Below are 16,334 nucleotides of genomic sequence, written 5' to 3' on the forward strand. Positions count from 1 at the left end.
CACCATGTCTGGTTCTTCATTATTCTTTAAGAAATTTTCTGTGTAGGGGCGCCTGGGTGGCTCCGTCATTAAGCGTCGGCCTTCGGCTCAGCTCATGATCGCAGGGTCCTGGGATCGAGCCCCGCATCGGGCTCCCTGCTTGGCGGGAAGCCTGCTTCTCCCTCTCCCACTCACTCTGGTTGTGTTCCCTCTCTCTCTGTGTCTCTCTCTGTCAAATAAATAAAATCTTAAAAAAAAAATAAATTCTCTGTGTAGATGTATGCACTTTTGTGTGTGTAGGCAGTCACATGCATGCTTTTAAAAATTGTACTCAAATTTGATTTTGCCCTGCTGTGCATGTTACTCAACACTTAGTGCTATGTCGTAAAGCCCTTTTCATATCAGCTCGTGTAGATCCACTTAATTTTTCCTAATAGTGCACAAGACTCCATTGTATGGATGTATCATAATTTAATGAACCAGCTGTCCGCTGAAGAATAGTTACTGATTTTTTGCTTTTAGAACAAGAGTCCACGTAGGTTTATCTCTAAAATAAATTCTCAGAAATTTAAAAATAAATCTAAAATAAAATCTCAGAAATTGCTGGGATGCCTGGTGACTCAGTCCATTAAGCACCTGTCTGCCTTTGGTTCAGGTCATGATCGCTCCGTGCTCAGCGGGGAGCCTGCTTCTCCCTCTACCTGCCGTTCTCTCTGTATGTGTGCGCTCTCTGTCAAATAAATAAATAAGATCTTAAAAAAAAAAGAAAAGAAATGGAATTGCTGAGTAGTAGGGGTCTATGCATTTTAAATTTGCTCAGATATTTCTAAATGGCTCTTGAAAAAGTTTTGCCAGCTTTTACTCCCATTGGCAAGTTTTGAAAATTCCTATTTCCAATGTTGTCGCTTTCAGTTATGTGCTATTAAGCTTGTTAATCTCTGCAGTCTGATAGAGGAAAACCGCGAGTCGTCGTTATTTAAATTTGCGCTTTCTTTAGTTTTGACTGAGGTTAGTTATTTGTATGTTTGTTGTACATTTGCGTTTCTCTTGGGACTTGTCCTGCCCTTTGCTCATTTTCCTACAGGCTTGTTCATATTTTTCTTAATCACTTCAAGGAAATTCTTCATAACTTTAAGGAGCTCTATGTAAATGAAATTAGCCCCTTTATGTCCTTGTAATGTTAATTTTTTTCAGTTTGTTTTTTTTTTTTGTCTTTACTGTGTTTATAGTCATTTTGTATTCCCAAACAGAATGTTTGCTTTTTTATGTGGTGAAATGTACCAGTTTTTTCCTTACTGCCTTCTGAATTGTGCTTTTAATGAGAAAAAGCATTGGAAAGTTGAGACACATAGATAAATAACAAGACAAAGACAGACAGATAACTGCAGCCTGGCATGGGGAAAAAGAAAATCACAAGAAATGTTTGTGGGAAATGTAGTTAAGCAGAAATTCAAGTTTCAGTCAAATGTGTTTTTACCAACTATAAATAAACAAAAATTTGGATATTATCTGCCAAGAATTGTTTAATGTTTTTGACAGCTTTTGGAAGAACTGTCAATGCTTTGCTTTTTTTTTTTCTTGTATGCTTTGTTATTTGGGATTTTAATTTCTCCAATGATCCCTCTTTTCAGATTTCAAATTATAACCTAGTTCCTGCACCACAGCTGGAGTCCCGTGACCCATGTCAGAAGTACTTCCAGGTCAGAACCACTTCCCCATGTTTCAATGCAGAGAAGCAGTTGAATATTAAAATTTGAACAAATGGATATGATGGATGATTGTTCGGATGTTAAACATGGTTTGCTAAAATGACGTGATTTTGCTTGTTCTTGTTCATTAATGTGTTAGAAAAGGAGATTGTTAAAATAAGATCGAAAAATCCATTGGACTTCTGTGTATTTGTGTAATAATTGCATGACTCTAGTAATAGCATAATGTAATAATATTTTAGTTGACATAACAGGAAACTAAAGCTGTGTCAGCTTCTGCCATCTGGTATTGCATATGGTAGCTTGTAAATACTTACGTATGGACATTGAGGTGATGTTGGTGGTGAGTCTCCATAAACCGCATCTTTGCCATTGTTGGGTTTGTCTAGAGTCAGACTCCTCAGGTCGTTCTCCTGGATCTAGGGCTGATTAAGTTTAGGCCTTAAGGAAACCACCTTAATTTTATTGTACATCCCTCTGTTTGTGCCATGATGGATGCTAGACCATACACGATGTGGTGTGGGATTTACTTCTTTGCTTCACAGTAATATAACGAGGAAGAGGTAATTGCAGTAACATTTTGAAGTAAACACAAGATAGGACTGCCAGTGAAAGAGGATTCTGGGGGAATCCATATTTTGTTAGGGTACAAATCACGAAGCAAATTCCGAGTTTTTGCGTAAGTAGATTTAAGCCATGGACAAATAGCTATTAAAGTCTCTAAGCTCAGGAGAGATATATGAACCACAGGTAATACCTTTTTTATTCAAAACAGCCAAAAACAATGTGACAAAACCTAAATCCACACTTAGGAACTTAGAGCTGATTCTCAGAGGCCTCCCATAATTTAGGGGCAGGCAGTAGATTTTCTTTGTAAATACATATTTGAACGGGCATATTGATTTTGGTACATCAAGGCAAAGACGTGTCCTTTTAAAAAATGCAGTTCAAATTGTTGCGAATGATTCCTTTTAGAATTCTTTAGCATTTAAAATTTTTTATTACATGGCAAGATCGGCTCTGTATAGAAACGGTAAGAACAAAGCTGGCAAGTATGTAAAATGTGTTTTCCTCTCCATAGATAGCTTCTAGGAATTTCTTACTGTCACTTATATTGTATTATGCTAATGTATTCCTTCTTCCTAATGGTACTCAAGTTGCTTTTATTTGCTGGTAGGTACATGAGAGATAATGACACTGTTATCCAGCAGGGTTTTCCAATGACAGCTACTACCATCGTATATTGGTCTAGGATGTGACACATTTAGCAAGGAAAGCAGTATTCTTATTTCAGTGGAGTGTATATTCCAATCATTTTTTACTTGAAAATTCAGGTGACAGCTAGTGCAGCAGAGTCAGGACCGATAACTGAGATCAGGTAGCCTCCGTCCCCCTTCTCGCCTCCTGGGAGCTGTGACTAGAGGGAGCCTTTTAAAAAGCAAACATACCCCAAAACATATACCATTATCTACCTGGAAGATGCCTCTTGAACCTTTCAGGTTCAACTCAGGAGTCCCTTCAAAGCAGGTCTCAGCCTGTGACATAGTCTGGTAGTTACCCTGTTTCAAGGATTCTGTCATTGTTTTAGATTCCCTGTTGGAATTGACGTGAGGCCCACTTCTCAGTTACTCAAGACAACCTGTGCCATTACTTGATTGCTCACCTGCTTTTTCTCACCTAAACCGGTATTCTCAAGCTTGATCATTTGACTGTATTCATCAGACTTGTTCATAAAAATCTAAAGCTGTCTTTAAAACATACATTAATCTTCCAAAGACATTAAGGCTCTTCCAAACAATGAATATGGCTTAGAAATTGAGCACAGAAATCCTTGGAATAAGCATATACTGTCCCAAGCTTTGAAGGTCTTTATTCTTAGTTGGATATACAAATTCCAACTTGGGTTTCCAAAACAGCTTATCTTCCCATTTGCCACAGGGAATTTGGGATGCCAGGCTTCCTCATCCGGTGTGCCTTTCTCATCCCGGCCCACCGGTGGACTCCAGCCTACCTTTCAAGACCCAGCTCAGCTGTGCTTTTCCAGAGTGCCTCTTTCCTCATCCCAAATGCCTTTTTCTTTAAAGATTTTGCCTACTTGAGCCATGGCGAGTTTGTTTAATAAGTGTTCCTTCTCATTGCCCATTCTGACTGTTCCTTTCTTCTTCTTTTTTTTCTAAAGATTTTATTTATTTATTTGACAGAGAGAGAGAGAGAGAGAGGCAGAGAGCAAGCGAGCACAAGCAGGGAGAGTTGCAGAGGAAGAGGGGGAAGCAGGCTTCGGACTGAGCAAGGAGCCTGATGTGGGGCTCGATCCCAGCACCCTGGGATCACAACCTGAGCCGAAGGCAGACGCTTTTCTGACTGAGCCACCCAGGCACCTTTCTGACTATCTTGAAGAAAAGTATCTGTGGTACATCTCTGTCGTGTCTCCTCATCTCCCTTTGAGGTGATTAACAAAGCCAGTCCTTAGGCAGTTAAGCTGAGTGGGCATGGGAAACCCTTAGGTGGGTGACACCTAGCTGTTGAAATCACCCTCATCCCCTAAAGCCTGGAGAAGTTGCCCTGTGACTCAGCTGTGTGAAGCTGCTCCTTTGGCTTTAGAAACTAACCAAGGTTAGGAGTGCCCAGGTGGCTCAGTTGGATGAGTGTCTAGTTCTTGGTTTCGGCTCAGGTCATGATCTCAGGGTCCTAGGATCGAGCCCCATGGCAAGCTCTGTGCTCAGCAGCGGGTGTGTTTGAGGATTCTTTCCCTGTCTCTCCCTCTGCCTCCACAACCCCCCAACCCCCGTCACAAGCACGCTCTTTCTCTCTCCAAAATAAATAAATAAATCTTAAAAAAAAAAGAAACTCCCAAGGTTCTAATGCTGTGATCTCTCCACCTCAGTGACCCATAACCTTTGCCTCTTTTGTTCAGAGAGAAGTTCTTATCATTTTCGTCACATTGAGAGTTTACTTTCATGAGTAATTTCAGGAAGCCAACCTTCTTTTGCCTCTCCTTCCTAAAAGGAAAAAAAAAAAAGTCTGAGTTATTTCATTTCCTTCATACTTTGAGGTCTAGTTCAAAAGGCAACATTCCTCAGGGTACAAGTTGGGCTGTTAACTCCTCAGTGGAAATAAAACTGTGTAGCCGAGACCTGAAAATGAAGAAACTGTCAAGTTTCACCGACGAGCAGGGCAAACCTGGAGCTTTCCTGGGCCATTTGTCAATTTCCGATTTTGTCAGCATGTCACTGAAGCACATGGAGAGCAGCGGGGTATAGAGAGAAGAGTTTCCTGTCATTCGTGACAAAAATTTTCCTTTGACAGATGCTTAGAGGTCTCAGAAAAGAGAAACCAAGGGGGCAGATTTAACTACAGGTTCCAGCATGGGTTTCTATTAGGATGTCACCCGAATTACAGGGTTCCGTCTCTGTGCTGGGATCTTTGTGACTCTGGGTGTCTGGAAAGCCTTGTTAGTCATGGACTTTAAGTAACCCTGGCTTACTTCATTTTGTTTAGGCCTCACAAAAAATACTCCATTTATTAACAAAGCCTTTTTTTCCCGGTTGCTGAAAGGAGAAGACTCAGTTTAAAGTGGTTTAAGCCCACACAAAAAATCAATGGACTTTAACAGCCAGGAAGCCTAGGGGTATCCCATTTCAGGTGTGGCTTGTTTTAGGGATTCCAACAACGTCATTAGAGTTTCTTCCTCCCTCTCTGTCTCATAGATTTACTTGCTCATTGGTCCTTGCTAATGCTAGTTGCCTCTTCATGGTGACCCTTCAAAGTTCTAGGATCTTCTAGTTCAAGAACAAGAGAAAAGAGAGCACCCCTTTTCTGATCATTCCGCCAACAGTCTTAAGACTGGCTTTGTGTGGGTCACGTGCTTTTCCTTGAGCTGGTCACCACAGCCATGGGGATTTGCTACTCTGACTGGCTGGGCCTGGGCCCTGTCCTCCACAGAGCAAGGGGCAGTGTCATCTCTGCCTGAAACACATGGGCTGAACCCTTAGAACATAAGCTGCGCATGAGTAGGTGTTTTTCTTTTGTCAGTTTTGCCCACTGCAATAACCTTAGCAGTTAGAAGGCAGTTGGAAGGCTTTTGCATGGCCATGCACATCAGAGAATCTGTTGAATGAAGGAATGAGAGTGTAGAAAGGTTGATTCCCTAAGAAAAATTGTAGGGCTGTTAACCAGTTAAAGAGGAAATGCATGCCGGGCTGTAACAGATTTTTCCCCATGGGTGTGCAGGAGAGCGATGGCCGTAGTAATATTAGCTCTTGTGACACTCTCAACTTATATCCATCTCTGCAATAGAAATCGATCTTCCTGCATTGATGTTTCTTGGGGCTTGATAACAGCATGATGAGTAGCTATGGAGGTAATGACCAAGTCTTGGGGGCCCATCTCACAACCAGAAATCCAAGAGCAGAACCCCCTCTGTACTAAAGACTCTTGGGGTCACCAGCGTTTGCTTACCCTTCCTCATTCATTTTGCTTATTTTGTGTACTGTCATATTCTTGGCCTTGAGAAGAGCAGCTAGCACATAGCAGATGCTCGATGGGTATTTAGTTAATGAATGAGTGGATGGATTAATGAATCAAACATTTATTGAGTACTCTTCTATGCCAGGCTGTGTTGAAAGGCCCTGAAAACTCCAGGAATATGAAAATGAAAGGGAAATGCAAATCGAAATGACAAGATGCTACTTCATACCTCCTTGGATGGCTAGCATAAAAAAGACACAACAAGTGTTGGGGAGGATGTGGAGAAATTAGAAACTTCATCCACTGCTGGTGGGAATGTAAAATGGTGCCTCTGCCTTGTAAAACCACTTGCAGGTCCTCGAGCAGTCATATGTATTTAATTATATAACTTTATGTATAATGTATGTATATTATGTAACTATATAAATACATGTTACTACGTATTTCATTATATAACCAAATATATATTATATACATATGATATATATTATTACATATTAATTACATATATAGTTAGCAATTCCGCTCCTGGGTGACACCTGCAAGAATTGAAAACGTATGTTCACACAAAGCCTTGTATGTGTATGTTCATAGCAGCATGGTTTATAATAGCTAAAACATGGAAACATTCCAAATGTTCGTTAACTGATGAAGACTTAAATAAAATGTGGTCTGATGATACCATGGAATATGATCTGGCCACAAAAACGAGTGAAGTACTGATACATACGACAAGAAGGATGAGCTGTGATGATCCACTAAGTGAGGAAAGCCAGTCGCAATAGATCACATGTCCTGTGGTTGTGTTTTCGTGAAACGTCTAGAATGGGCAGGTCCGTAAGGATGGAAAGTAGGTCCGTGGTTGCTGGGGGCTTGGGCGTGGGAGGAACAGAGGGTGACTGCTGATGAGTGGAGGGTTTCTTTTTGGGGTGATAACAGCACTCTGCCATTAGATCCTAGGAATGGATGGACAACTCTGAGAATATGCTAAACACCCCCAAACCGCACATTTTAAAAAGTGAGCTGTATGATACGTAAATTATATCTTGATAAAACTGTCCTAAAAATGAGTAGAACAGTCACTGCCCTCAAGGAACTTACAATTTAGAAGGCGAGATAGACATCTCAATGGCTAGAAGTGCTGATGGGAACAGTCTGCTACATCCCTAGCATGGAGCAGTCGGCAGCCATCGTTGTGTATAGGAATCAGAGGAAGGCTAAAGGAGCTGGGTTTTGAAGAATTCATAGGAGTTTTCAGGCAGGGTATATAGGATGGGGAGGGTAGGGGAGATGAAGGCAAAGGACATTCCTAGGCAGAGGAAACAAAACTCCCTTGTGCAGGGGGAAAGAGTTGAGAAGGGGCTTGGCATTGTCAGAAAGGTTGATTGTGGCTGCCTTGTAGAGAACAGGGTGGGGGGCGCGGGGGGGGTGTGCAGTGATGGGAGATGTGACTGGAAGGGTCGATTGAGACTAGCGTAGGGCAATTTGAAGTGGCTGTAGAGTGAGCTTTGGAACAACAGGGACCAGTAGATGGTTTTAAGCAGGAGAGCTCCGTGATTAGTTTGTTTTCAGAATGATACAGGGCAACACGTGTCAGCCTAGGCCACAGAGCTGTTATGCTTGCGGATTTAGAAAGAAGCTGATAAGTGATGCGGGCCTGAAAGCAGGCAGGGAGGAGGTGGGAAGGGGAAATACGATTTACTAGAGGAACACTTCCAAGGAAAACTGAGAGAATTCAGTAGGATAAGAAACCGATGAAGGGCTATCCCTATGCTTCTGGTCTGGGAGATGTAGGATGGCAATGCCATGAGTTCTCACTTAGGATCTAGCCCACATGTCAGAGGATTTAACTCCATCCCCCTAATTTATAGGGAGTATTAGACCAAGTGGTCTTTGATCTCAAATCTATAGTAAGATCATGGGAGGCAAAGATAAGTGGAAGTAGCTTGAATACCCCAACTTCTGGGCCTCCATATAGTACTAGTATTGGGGAAAGCAGGCTCAACTGTCTTCCATGGAGAAGAGTGAAAGCAAAAGTTGGGTGAGGGGGACTGGTCCTCGGGCAGAAGAGGAAGATAGTTGTCCTTTCATTTTTATATCCACAGAGAATTAATTTTTCTCCATAATTGTTAGTTTTTATATTATTGTTGTATCACTCTTTCCCATCATATGTGATTCTCTTCTGTTGATTGTTACTAACGATGCTGGTGGTAAATATGAGGAAGGAGCGGAACAGAGGAAGGCCTGGAATTGGGTGCTGGGGAGCGCGGTGGTGACAGGAGCATTGTGCCGTGCGCACCAGAGCTGTTCATTGCAGAGCTTGGAAAACTTGGAGCTGGTAGGATGACAGCTGATGAGAAATTAGGTCTGGTAGAGAAGTATACCAGTCTGTTCTGGGTCACAGCACATGTACTTTTGACTCGAAATAGCCTTTTCTTCTTCAGGGAGTTATGGCAGAATTGAACAAGAGTGTTCTTGAGCCGAGACCAAGGAGCAAAAGAAATCAGTCTGGATAGTATCTTGAAAGATTTTATTTTAAATCTTGCTCAGATGCTACATGGGATAAAAGCTTGAGAAAAGCTAGACTTTTAATATAAACATTTCTTGAGATGTTAACGAAACATCTTGGGGAAACTTTTTTTTACCCCATTTTATTCAGTGATTTATTCTACAGACATGCATTGAGTGCCTACTGTATGCTGTGCTCCTGTCTGGTCACTGGTGGTCACAGTCTAATAGGAAACTCCAACAGGGCAAAAATAACCCAATGGGGTTGTTGCTGTCATAGAGATGAGTGTAGGAAGGTTTGGGAGTGTAGAAGAAGGAGCCCTCGAATCTGCCTGGAGGGGCAAGAAGACAGTTCACAACTAGGTGATACCTACCTTGAATCTTAAGGGTGAAATAGAAACTTGCCAGATAGGAGGGAAGGATGCTGAGAAGGTGTGCAAAGACAAGGAAGGGGACACGCATGATCAGAGTGTTCCGAGTGCTTCTGAAATCATTATCTGGTTCTAGTGGTTTTTGACCTTGGCCACACATTGGAATCACCCTGATGGGCCCTGGCCCCAGGCTGATTGAATCAGACTCTTTGGGGTGTCTTTAGGAGTGGGCCTTAGCCTTCTGTGCTTTTTAAAAAAGCTCCCCAAGGGATGCGTGCCACTGGGGTTGAAAAACCTATCCTTGTTCCTATGACACCTGTTTCTTGACCTTCTGGACTCTTCCAGTCCTTGGCCTTTTCTTCCCAGCTCTCCATCCCCTTCCCGCCTCCATTCCCTGCCCTCTGCAGGCCATACCCAGAATGCATGCCTCGTCTGCTCACTTCCCCCCGCCGGTCACCGTCATCCTGTCCGCCTCTGTGACTGTGTGTTTCCCCCTCCCATTCAGTAGGTTGCCTTTTCGTTGTGTGGATGGTTTCCTTTGCTGTGCAGATTTTTGGGATGGATGTAATCCCACTTGTTTATTTTTGCTTTTGTTGTCTTTACTTTTGGTGTCAAATCCAAAAAACTATTGCTAAAACCCATGTCACGGGGTTTACTGCCCGTGTTTTCTTCAAGAAACTTCACGGTTTCAAGTCTTATGTTTAAGTCTTTCATCCATTTGGAGTTAATGTTTGTGTGGGGGTTAAGAGCCGGGCCCACTTTCATTCTTTTGCATGTGGCTGTCCCGTTTTCCCAGTGCCCTTTAGTGAAGAGACTGTCCTTTCTCAGTTGTATACTCTTGGCTCCTTTGTCATAAGTTAATTGGACGTACATGCATGAGTTTATTTCTGGATTCTGGTCCGTTCCATTCATCTGTGTGTCTGTTCTTATGCCGTCAAACTTCACATTTCTTTTAGAAGAAGTTACCAACACTATGTTTCTCCCATGTGACTATTTCTGGACTTTTGTTCCTCTCCTTCTGTTCCCCTAGCCTGCTTCCCTTGGGGCAAGACTTTCCTTTCACGGAGAAAATGAAGACTGTCAGATCTGCTTTTCTTGGACTTGGTGTCACTCTCTCCACCCTTCCTCCCTCTCCTTCCTTCCCTCCTGAAGAAGTGTCCCTTGTCTTGGAAAAGGCTGACTCTCTCGTATCTGCTGTGGTCCCTCATCTCATCACCTGGATTTTCCCTTCTTCCTCTGTCCCTCTTTCGTGTTTCCATTTATCCCTTCTCTGTCGCCCTCTGTGTTTCTGCCTTATAAGCAATAAAACATCACGAAGACTCTTAATCCTTAAAAAACAAAAATGCCTTGCTATAACCCCAAATCATCCTGCAGCTGCTCTCCCCTGCCCCTTTGTTCTTTAGTGAAGTTCTTGAAGGTCACTCTGCCCACCTCTGCCATTCTCCCGAAGCTGTGAGGGGCAGAAGCCATCCATGTTCTTATCATCAGCCAGTGCTGCTTCATGGAGGCCTGACCTTCCTGCCCTGGTCAAGAGGTGAATGACTACACTCAGCATGGTGGCAGTGAGAGGGAAGGACTCCCCCCCACCGCCCCCCGCCCCATTCCCCGTACTTAAGTCTCCCATGCCCACCTTGTTGTTTCCCTACTGTCTTGATAGGACTATTGACCGTAGCTTTCCAGGTGGTCTCCTTGTGTGTGTTTGGCTTCCCTTTGATAAATGTCAGAGTCAGACCCTAGTGCCAAATGGGAGACCACGAAGATGGGGCTAGCCTGCCTGTTTGGTTAGGGAGGCACCCTCTGTCTACGTCATTCTCCTCTCTCCCTGATGACCTCTGGTGTTTTAATTGCCTCATTTCCATTGCTTCTTTAATACCTTTTCATCAGAGTCATCTTGGAGAACGTGCTGGAGGAAAGTTGCCCTTTCCCTCTGCTACATAAAGGAAGACAACACACACACACACACACACACACACACACACACACACACACACACACACACCCCCCATACCCTCTCCCTCTCCCTCGCTCTCTTTCTCTTTCTCCCTCACCTCTTCTCTCTGTTTCTTTCTCTTCAGCCTCGTTCATTCTACAGTCTGTTGAAGTACTTGATCTTCTCTGCCTCGGGGTCAAGTCCAGACCCTTGGAGCATGTCTTGTAGGACTCTGCCTGACTTTTCCTCCCCTTTACCGCATCTCCTTTTGCGTTTTGATTCGCGAAGACTCCCCGAATGCGGATCTGGCCTCTCTTACCTTCAGATCCTCTCCAGACTGAGCTGGGAAGACCAGTCACCCCCTTGCACCTCCCCAGCTCCCATCCTGCTTGATTTTTACAATCAAGCACACATTTACAAACAAACACACATTATTGTGTGTTTGTTTAGCAAGGCTGAAAGCACTTAGCAGGTGGCGTCTTGTGTGTCTTGGTTTCCCTACTCCCAGCATGGTGCCTGGCAAGAAGAAAGTGCTCAGTACATATGGTGGCCTGCGGTATGGCGAGCAGAGACAGAAGCGCGTGAGGAAGGAGGGAACCGTAAAATAATATGAATCCCTAATAGTATGCCAGACCCTGGGTTTAAATACGTGACAGCCATTTCTCTTAGTTCTCAACAAAACTCAGTGAGGTGAAGATACTGTTACTATCCTGATTTTACAGGAAAGAAATGGAGAGTTGAACTAACTTATCTGTTATAACAAGGAATTTGGACTTATTCTTAAGCTTTCGGACTCCAAAGAAAACAGCTCAATGGAAGATTTTCTTTGCATTAAAAAAGAAACAAAACACCACCTACCTCTACACTGAGGAATTTTTTTTCCTATTATTAAACCCTTCTGAACCCAACGTCTTTATCCCACCCTGTTAGTCTGTTTGCTTTCTCTGTGTTGGTACAACAGGACTGTTTCTATCACTTGGAGCTAATCAGGTGGTAAATTTGGGGCCCCTGGCAGGCAGCCCTGGGCTCCCTCCCTTGGATGTAGAAGGGTGAGGTTTGTTGACACATTATGGTTATTACTATCCTAAATCCTCTGCCTGCATTTCTCATTTTGATCCTCACAGCAATCCTGGCCAAAAATGCCCCATTTTTCAGACAAGGACACTGAAGGTCAGGTGTCCTAGATCGCTCAGCTACTAAGTAGCCTTGTCTCCCTGGCCCCGAGTTCTTTGTTCTTACCCTCACGGGCACTGCCTCCCACTTTCAGGGGCATCCTCCTTTGAAGCCTTCATCCTTCTAGGAATTTGTTAACTTTTGCCTACTTCTTTTGACCCCAGATGACCGCTTAGCTGATAGTTAACTCCCAGAGACAACTGTATACTTCATAGCATTAACTTGGCTGCATTAGTTCTAGATGTGAACCTTTGATTTTGTTCCCAGGTGATACCATCGTTTAATATCGAAAACACACTCAAACTGTGTTCAGGCTTTGATCTACAAAAACAGCACAGACAGAGCTGTTTTGTACAGGATGGTCCTGTTGTTCTAATGTAACCCGCCCAAACCTCCCCTTTGTGATTTCTAGCGCACAGAAGAGTGACAAAGGGCGTAGGGAGGACGGTGGCATCTAGAAGAACATGACTGAAAGTTCTTTTATCTGTCACACCCAGGATATAAAAGCTATTTAATCACCTAGAAATTTTGATAGTATTCTTTCTGAAAATGTTTACGGTTATGAGCAAAGTAAATAAAACTTTCTCCCTAATAACATTGCTAGAATATAGTACCTAATATCCTAAAATAGCCTCATAGAATTTTAGGGGGGGGGGCAGGTCTTTAAAAAAGCCAAAGATTTCCTACTTTCTCACAGTAATGTCATTCTAGATACCCAAGAGTTTTCTCTTGTGTGCCCATGTTACAGATACGTGTCTTGGGGAAAAACTCTATGGGTTCAAGGTGAGCCCATTCCTATCAAGTGCTGCTCTTGAGTGAGGGTGAATTCTAATCTATAATACACAGAAGTAGTAGTCATAGTTAAAACAGTGTAATTTGTAAAAAATGTAGTCATCAGAGCATTGTTTAAAAGGGAGAAACAAACTAGATTCTCTCTTCCTATAAAATGAAGCCCAGGTGCTTAGCTACATTTCTGGGTAAGCAGGAATCCTGATAAATAAATGGGGTCCGAAGTTTAACCACTTGGGTCACAGCCCTTAACTGTCTCTGTGGGCCACACCGTCATTGCGTTATAAAGGTGGGCCCTGCTACAGCGTATGTTGCCTACCTTTCTAGAAGCACACAGACTCCCGGATGAGTGGGTGACTCCTTCCTAAAGTAGGCAATCCTGAGTATTTGATGATAGAAAGGAGTACCTAGAAGCTCCCAAACGGAGGAATAGTCTTACCTTCCTCTCCTGGGGAGGTCCCTGTTTTGCCTGGGGAGTGGAAGAGGGAGTTGTCACAATACAATTTTAGGAATGTTGGGAGCTGTGCTTTGGTTCATTTGCTGGTGTAAACTCACTGAGGCCTCCGTGGAGGGCAGAGGATCGGATAAGAAAGGGATCATTCTTCCCAGACTGAGAAATGCGAAACCTTAGGAATTCTTGTTGATGAATTTTATTCCCTTCTAGTCTGAGAAACCTTTCTTTCTTCCTAGCAAGAGACATATGGAATAAATCACTGATGGTATGAGCAATACTTGAGATAAATGCAATTGTCAGGTGGTTTCCTTGGAGTCCTGCAAGGGCACGTGGGGACCGCAAACAGCTGAGTCCGTATTTTAATTCAGTGGAACATGTTTAGACTCCTTTGGGGGCAGTAGCCTAGGGCTCAAGGCTGCATTATTAGTAATGGTTGTGTGTGTGTGTACGTTCTTGAGTAACTGAGCCATTTCTCCAGAATGTCTCTTGCGAACGAATACTAAGCCCAGGTCAAAAATGTTCACAAAGATATTAGCAAACTCCAGTGGAGATTTGACTTTTCCGGGCATTCGGAACACAATTTCTAAACGTGGTTGAGAAAAATTACCTTGGCTGTATGGTACATCAGTGAACAGTGACCTTTCAGGTTAACTAAGAAAGTTGGAGCCCCAGACGATTTTTGAGCAACTTTTTTGTTGCCCAAAGGAACTACAGAATAGAAATGTGGTATGAATGTTTAGAAAGGGGGTGATTTTCAAGGCTGTGAACAATGACCAGAAGAAAATGCTTTTATATGACTACAAAAGGGAGAGTCTAAATAAACTTTGGACCCTCAGAAGACCTTTTAGCTTTTCTAAAAATTGGCTTTTGTGTACCCACATTAAGCCTTTTATTTGTTCCTATTTAATTTATGAGTGAGCAGGGAAAACAAAGAGGAAAATGGGTCAATTCTATAAGAATGTATACAACGGAAGCATTAACTCTTTCAGTTTTTTGTATAAAAATGTTGGCTCACCGTATGCTAGGCAGTTCACTCATGTCAGGCAGCTACTGACAAGTTTCTTTTTCTTTGCAGCTGACTCAGGTGTAGACACTGTGGCTGTGTTTATGGCCAGCAGCGGAGCCACGGACATCACGAATCGCAACAGCCCGGCCACACCACCAAATACCCTTCATCTCCGTTCCTCTCACAATGAACTGTTGAATGCCGAGATAAAACACACCGAAACCAAGAACAGCACGCCCCCCAAATGCAGGAAAAAATATGCACTAACTAATATCCAGGTGGCGATGGGCCTCTCCGATCCAGCCGCACAGCCCCTACTGGGAAATGGCTCCGCCAACATCAAGCTGGTGAAAAATGGGGAGAACCAGCTCCGGAAGGCCGCAGAACAAGGACAGCAGGACCCCAACAAAAACGTCACCCCCACTGCAGTCATCAACATAACTTCTGAGAAGTTAGAGGGCAAAGAGCCCCACCCGCGCGATTCCTCAGGCTGTGAAATTTTACCATCACAACCCAGGAGAACCAAGAGCTTCCTAAATTACTATGCAGACCTGGAAACCTCAACCAGAGACTTAGAGCAGAGCGTGGGCAACCAGCACGGGGCTGTGGAAGAGAAGTCGCAGCCGGGCCAGGACCCGGCCTCCACCATCATTGGGAACGGCGAGGTGCTGCCGCAGAAACCAAACAAGGCCCAGTTCAGCCCTGAAGATGGTCCGGCGGCCACAGTGTCCTCCAGCCCAGAGACCAAGAAGGATCATCCGAAAACGGGGGCCAAGACCGATTGTGCCCTACACCGGATCCAGAACCTGGCACCGAGTGATGAGGAGTCCAGCTGGACAACACTGTCCCAAGACAGCGCCTCCCCCAGTTCCCCGGATGAAACAGGTACCCCCCCCCCCCCCCGAAAGGGAGTAGACTCACAGTGGCACTTCCGTTTGGTGTGTTCTGTTATGGATGGGGTTAATCTCTAGTCCAACCAAAAAAAAAAAAAAAAGTCCATTTGGGGGCAGAGAACTCAAGCCTGTTGGGGTCAAATTAGGCAGCTTGTGTGGAAAATATTGTTACATTTCTCAGTCGTTTCTTTGTGGTTCCTACATCGGTTGCTTGTCCTGGTAAGCATTTTTGTGAAAGAAATGTTTCCGTGGCGTTAAGTATAGTAGAACGTCACCTGCTTGGAAATGACACCACCAGCGTTTAGGTGAACTACTTCAGTATACTACCTAGAAATCCTGGGTTTTGTTAAGCAAAGTAATACAAGAGATAGTTACAGGGGACAGCTTATATCTTGATTAAAAGAACCAACTATTTTTAAGTTCTCGGAACGTATTTATACTCACACTAATGAAAAGTTAGAAGTTTACAAAATTTAAAAGTCTGCTCATTATAGATATTTCCCTTTGACCTTTATGGGGGAACATCTCATTAGCCTTGTTCATGTGATATTTGAAAGTAGGAAAGTGGCGTTTCTTCTCTTTAATATATTCAGAAGCTCAGGATTTTAATGAGTCTAATCGAGACCAGACTTTCTTGACCTTTGTCTGTATCCGTAACATCTTCGGGTTTGTCGGAGGAGTCACAGCTGGGGCAGAAACGAACAGATTCTAACAGCCAGCTCCTTTCAATTGCCTCTTTTCACCGCTCCCCCAGTATACTGCTGATAGATTAAAACACGTAGTGCACTTTGTCGTATCTAAATTCAGCGTAAACAAGCACTCACCAAGGCTTATTTCTCTAATGTAACCCAGTAACCTGGCACCTACCCTTTGGGTTCCAAGGCTCTGTTCATGGGCTGTCAGTGTAACAGATCGTACCACCACAGAAGGAAAGAACATTTCTGCAACCTATAAGGCAGAGAAATCACAAGGACTCTAGATAAGGAAAAGAGAAGAAGAAAATGAAGACATTGACTTGTTTTTTTTTTTTAAGTGTTTTTGAAGTGCCCTTTATA

At 43.4% G+C, this 16,334-nt stretch overlaps 1 protein-coding gene across 11 annotated transcripts in view; it reads left to right on the forward strand.

Moving 5' to 3' along the window:
* The window catches only part of APBB2 (amyloid beta precursor protein binding family B member 2), a 374,559-nt gene that overhangs the window by 176,955 nt on the left and 181,270 nt on the right, over window positions 1–16,334 (forward strand). For all 11 annotated transcript variants that reach the window (XM_045997053.1, XM_045997055.1, XM_045997052.1 and 8 more), the window contains 2 exons: window positions 1,611–1,679; window positions 14,456–15,271. In XM_045997053.1, the coding sequence (XP_045853009.1) occupies window positions 1,661–1,679; window positions 14,456–15,271 (835 nt within the window). In that variant the 5' untranslated portion in view covers window positions 1,611–1,660. The remainder of the gene's footprint in view (window positions 1–1,610; window positions 1,680–14,455; window positions 15,272–16,334) is intronic.

This window comes from Meles meles, chromosome 2, assembly GCF_922984935.1.
Source record: "Meles meles chromosome 2, mMelMel3.1 paternal haplotype, whole genome shotgun sequence".
NCBI classification, from domain to species: domain Eukaryota; kingdom Metazoa; phylum Chordata; class Mammalia; order Carnivora; family Mustelidae; genus Meles; species Meles meles.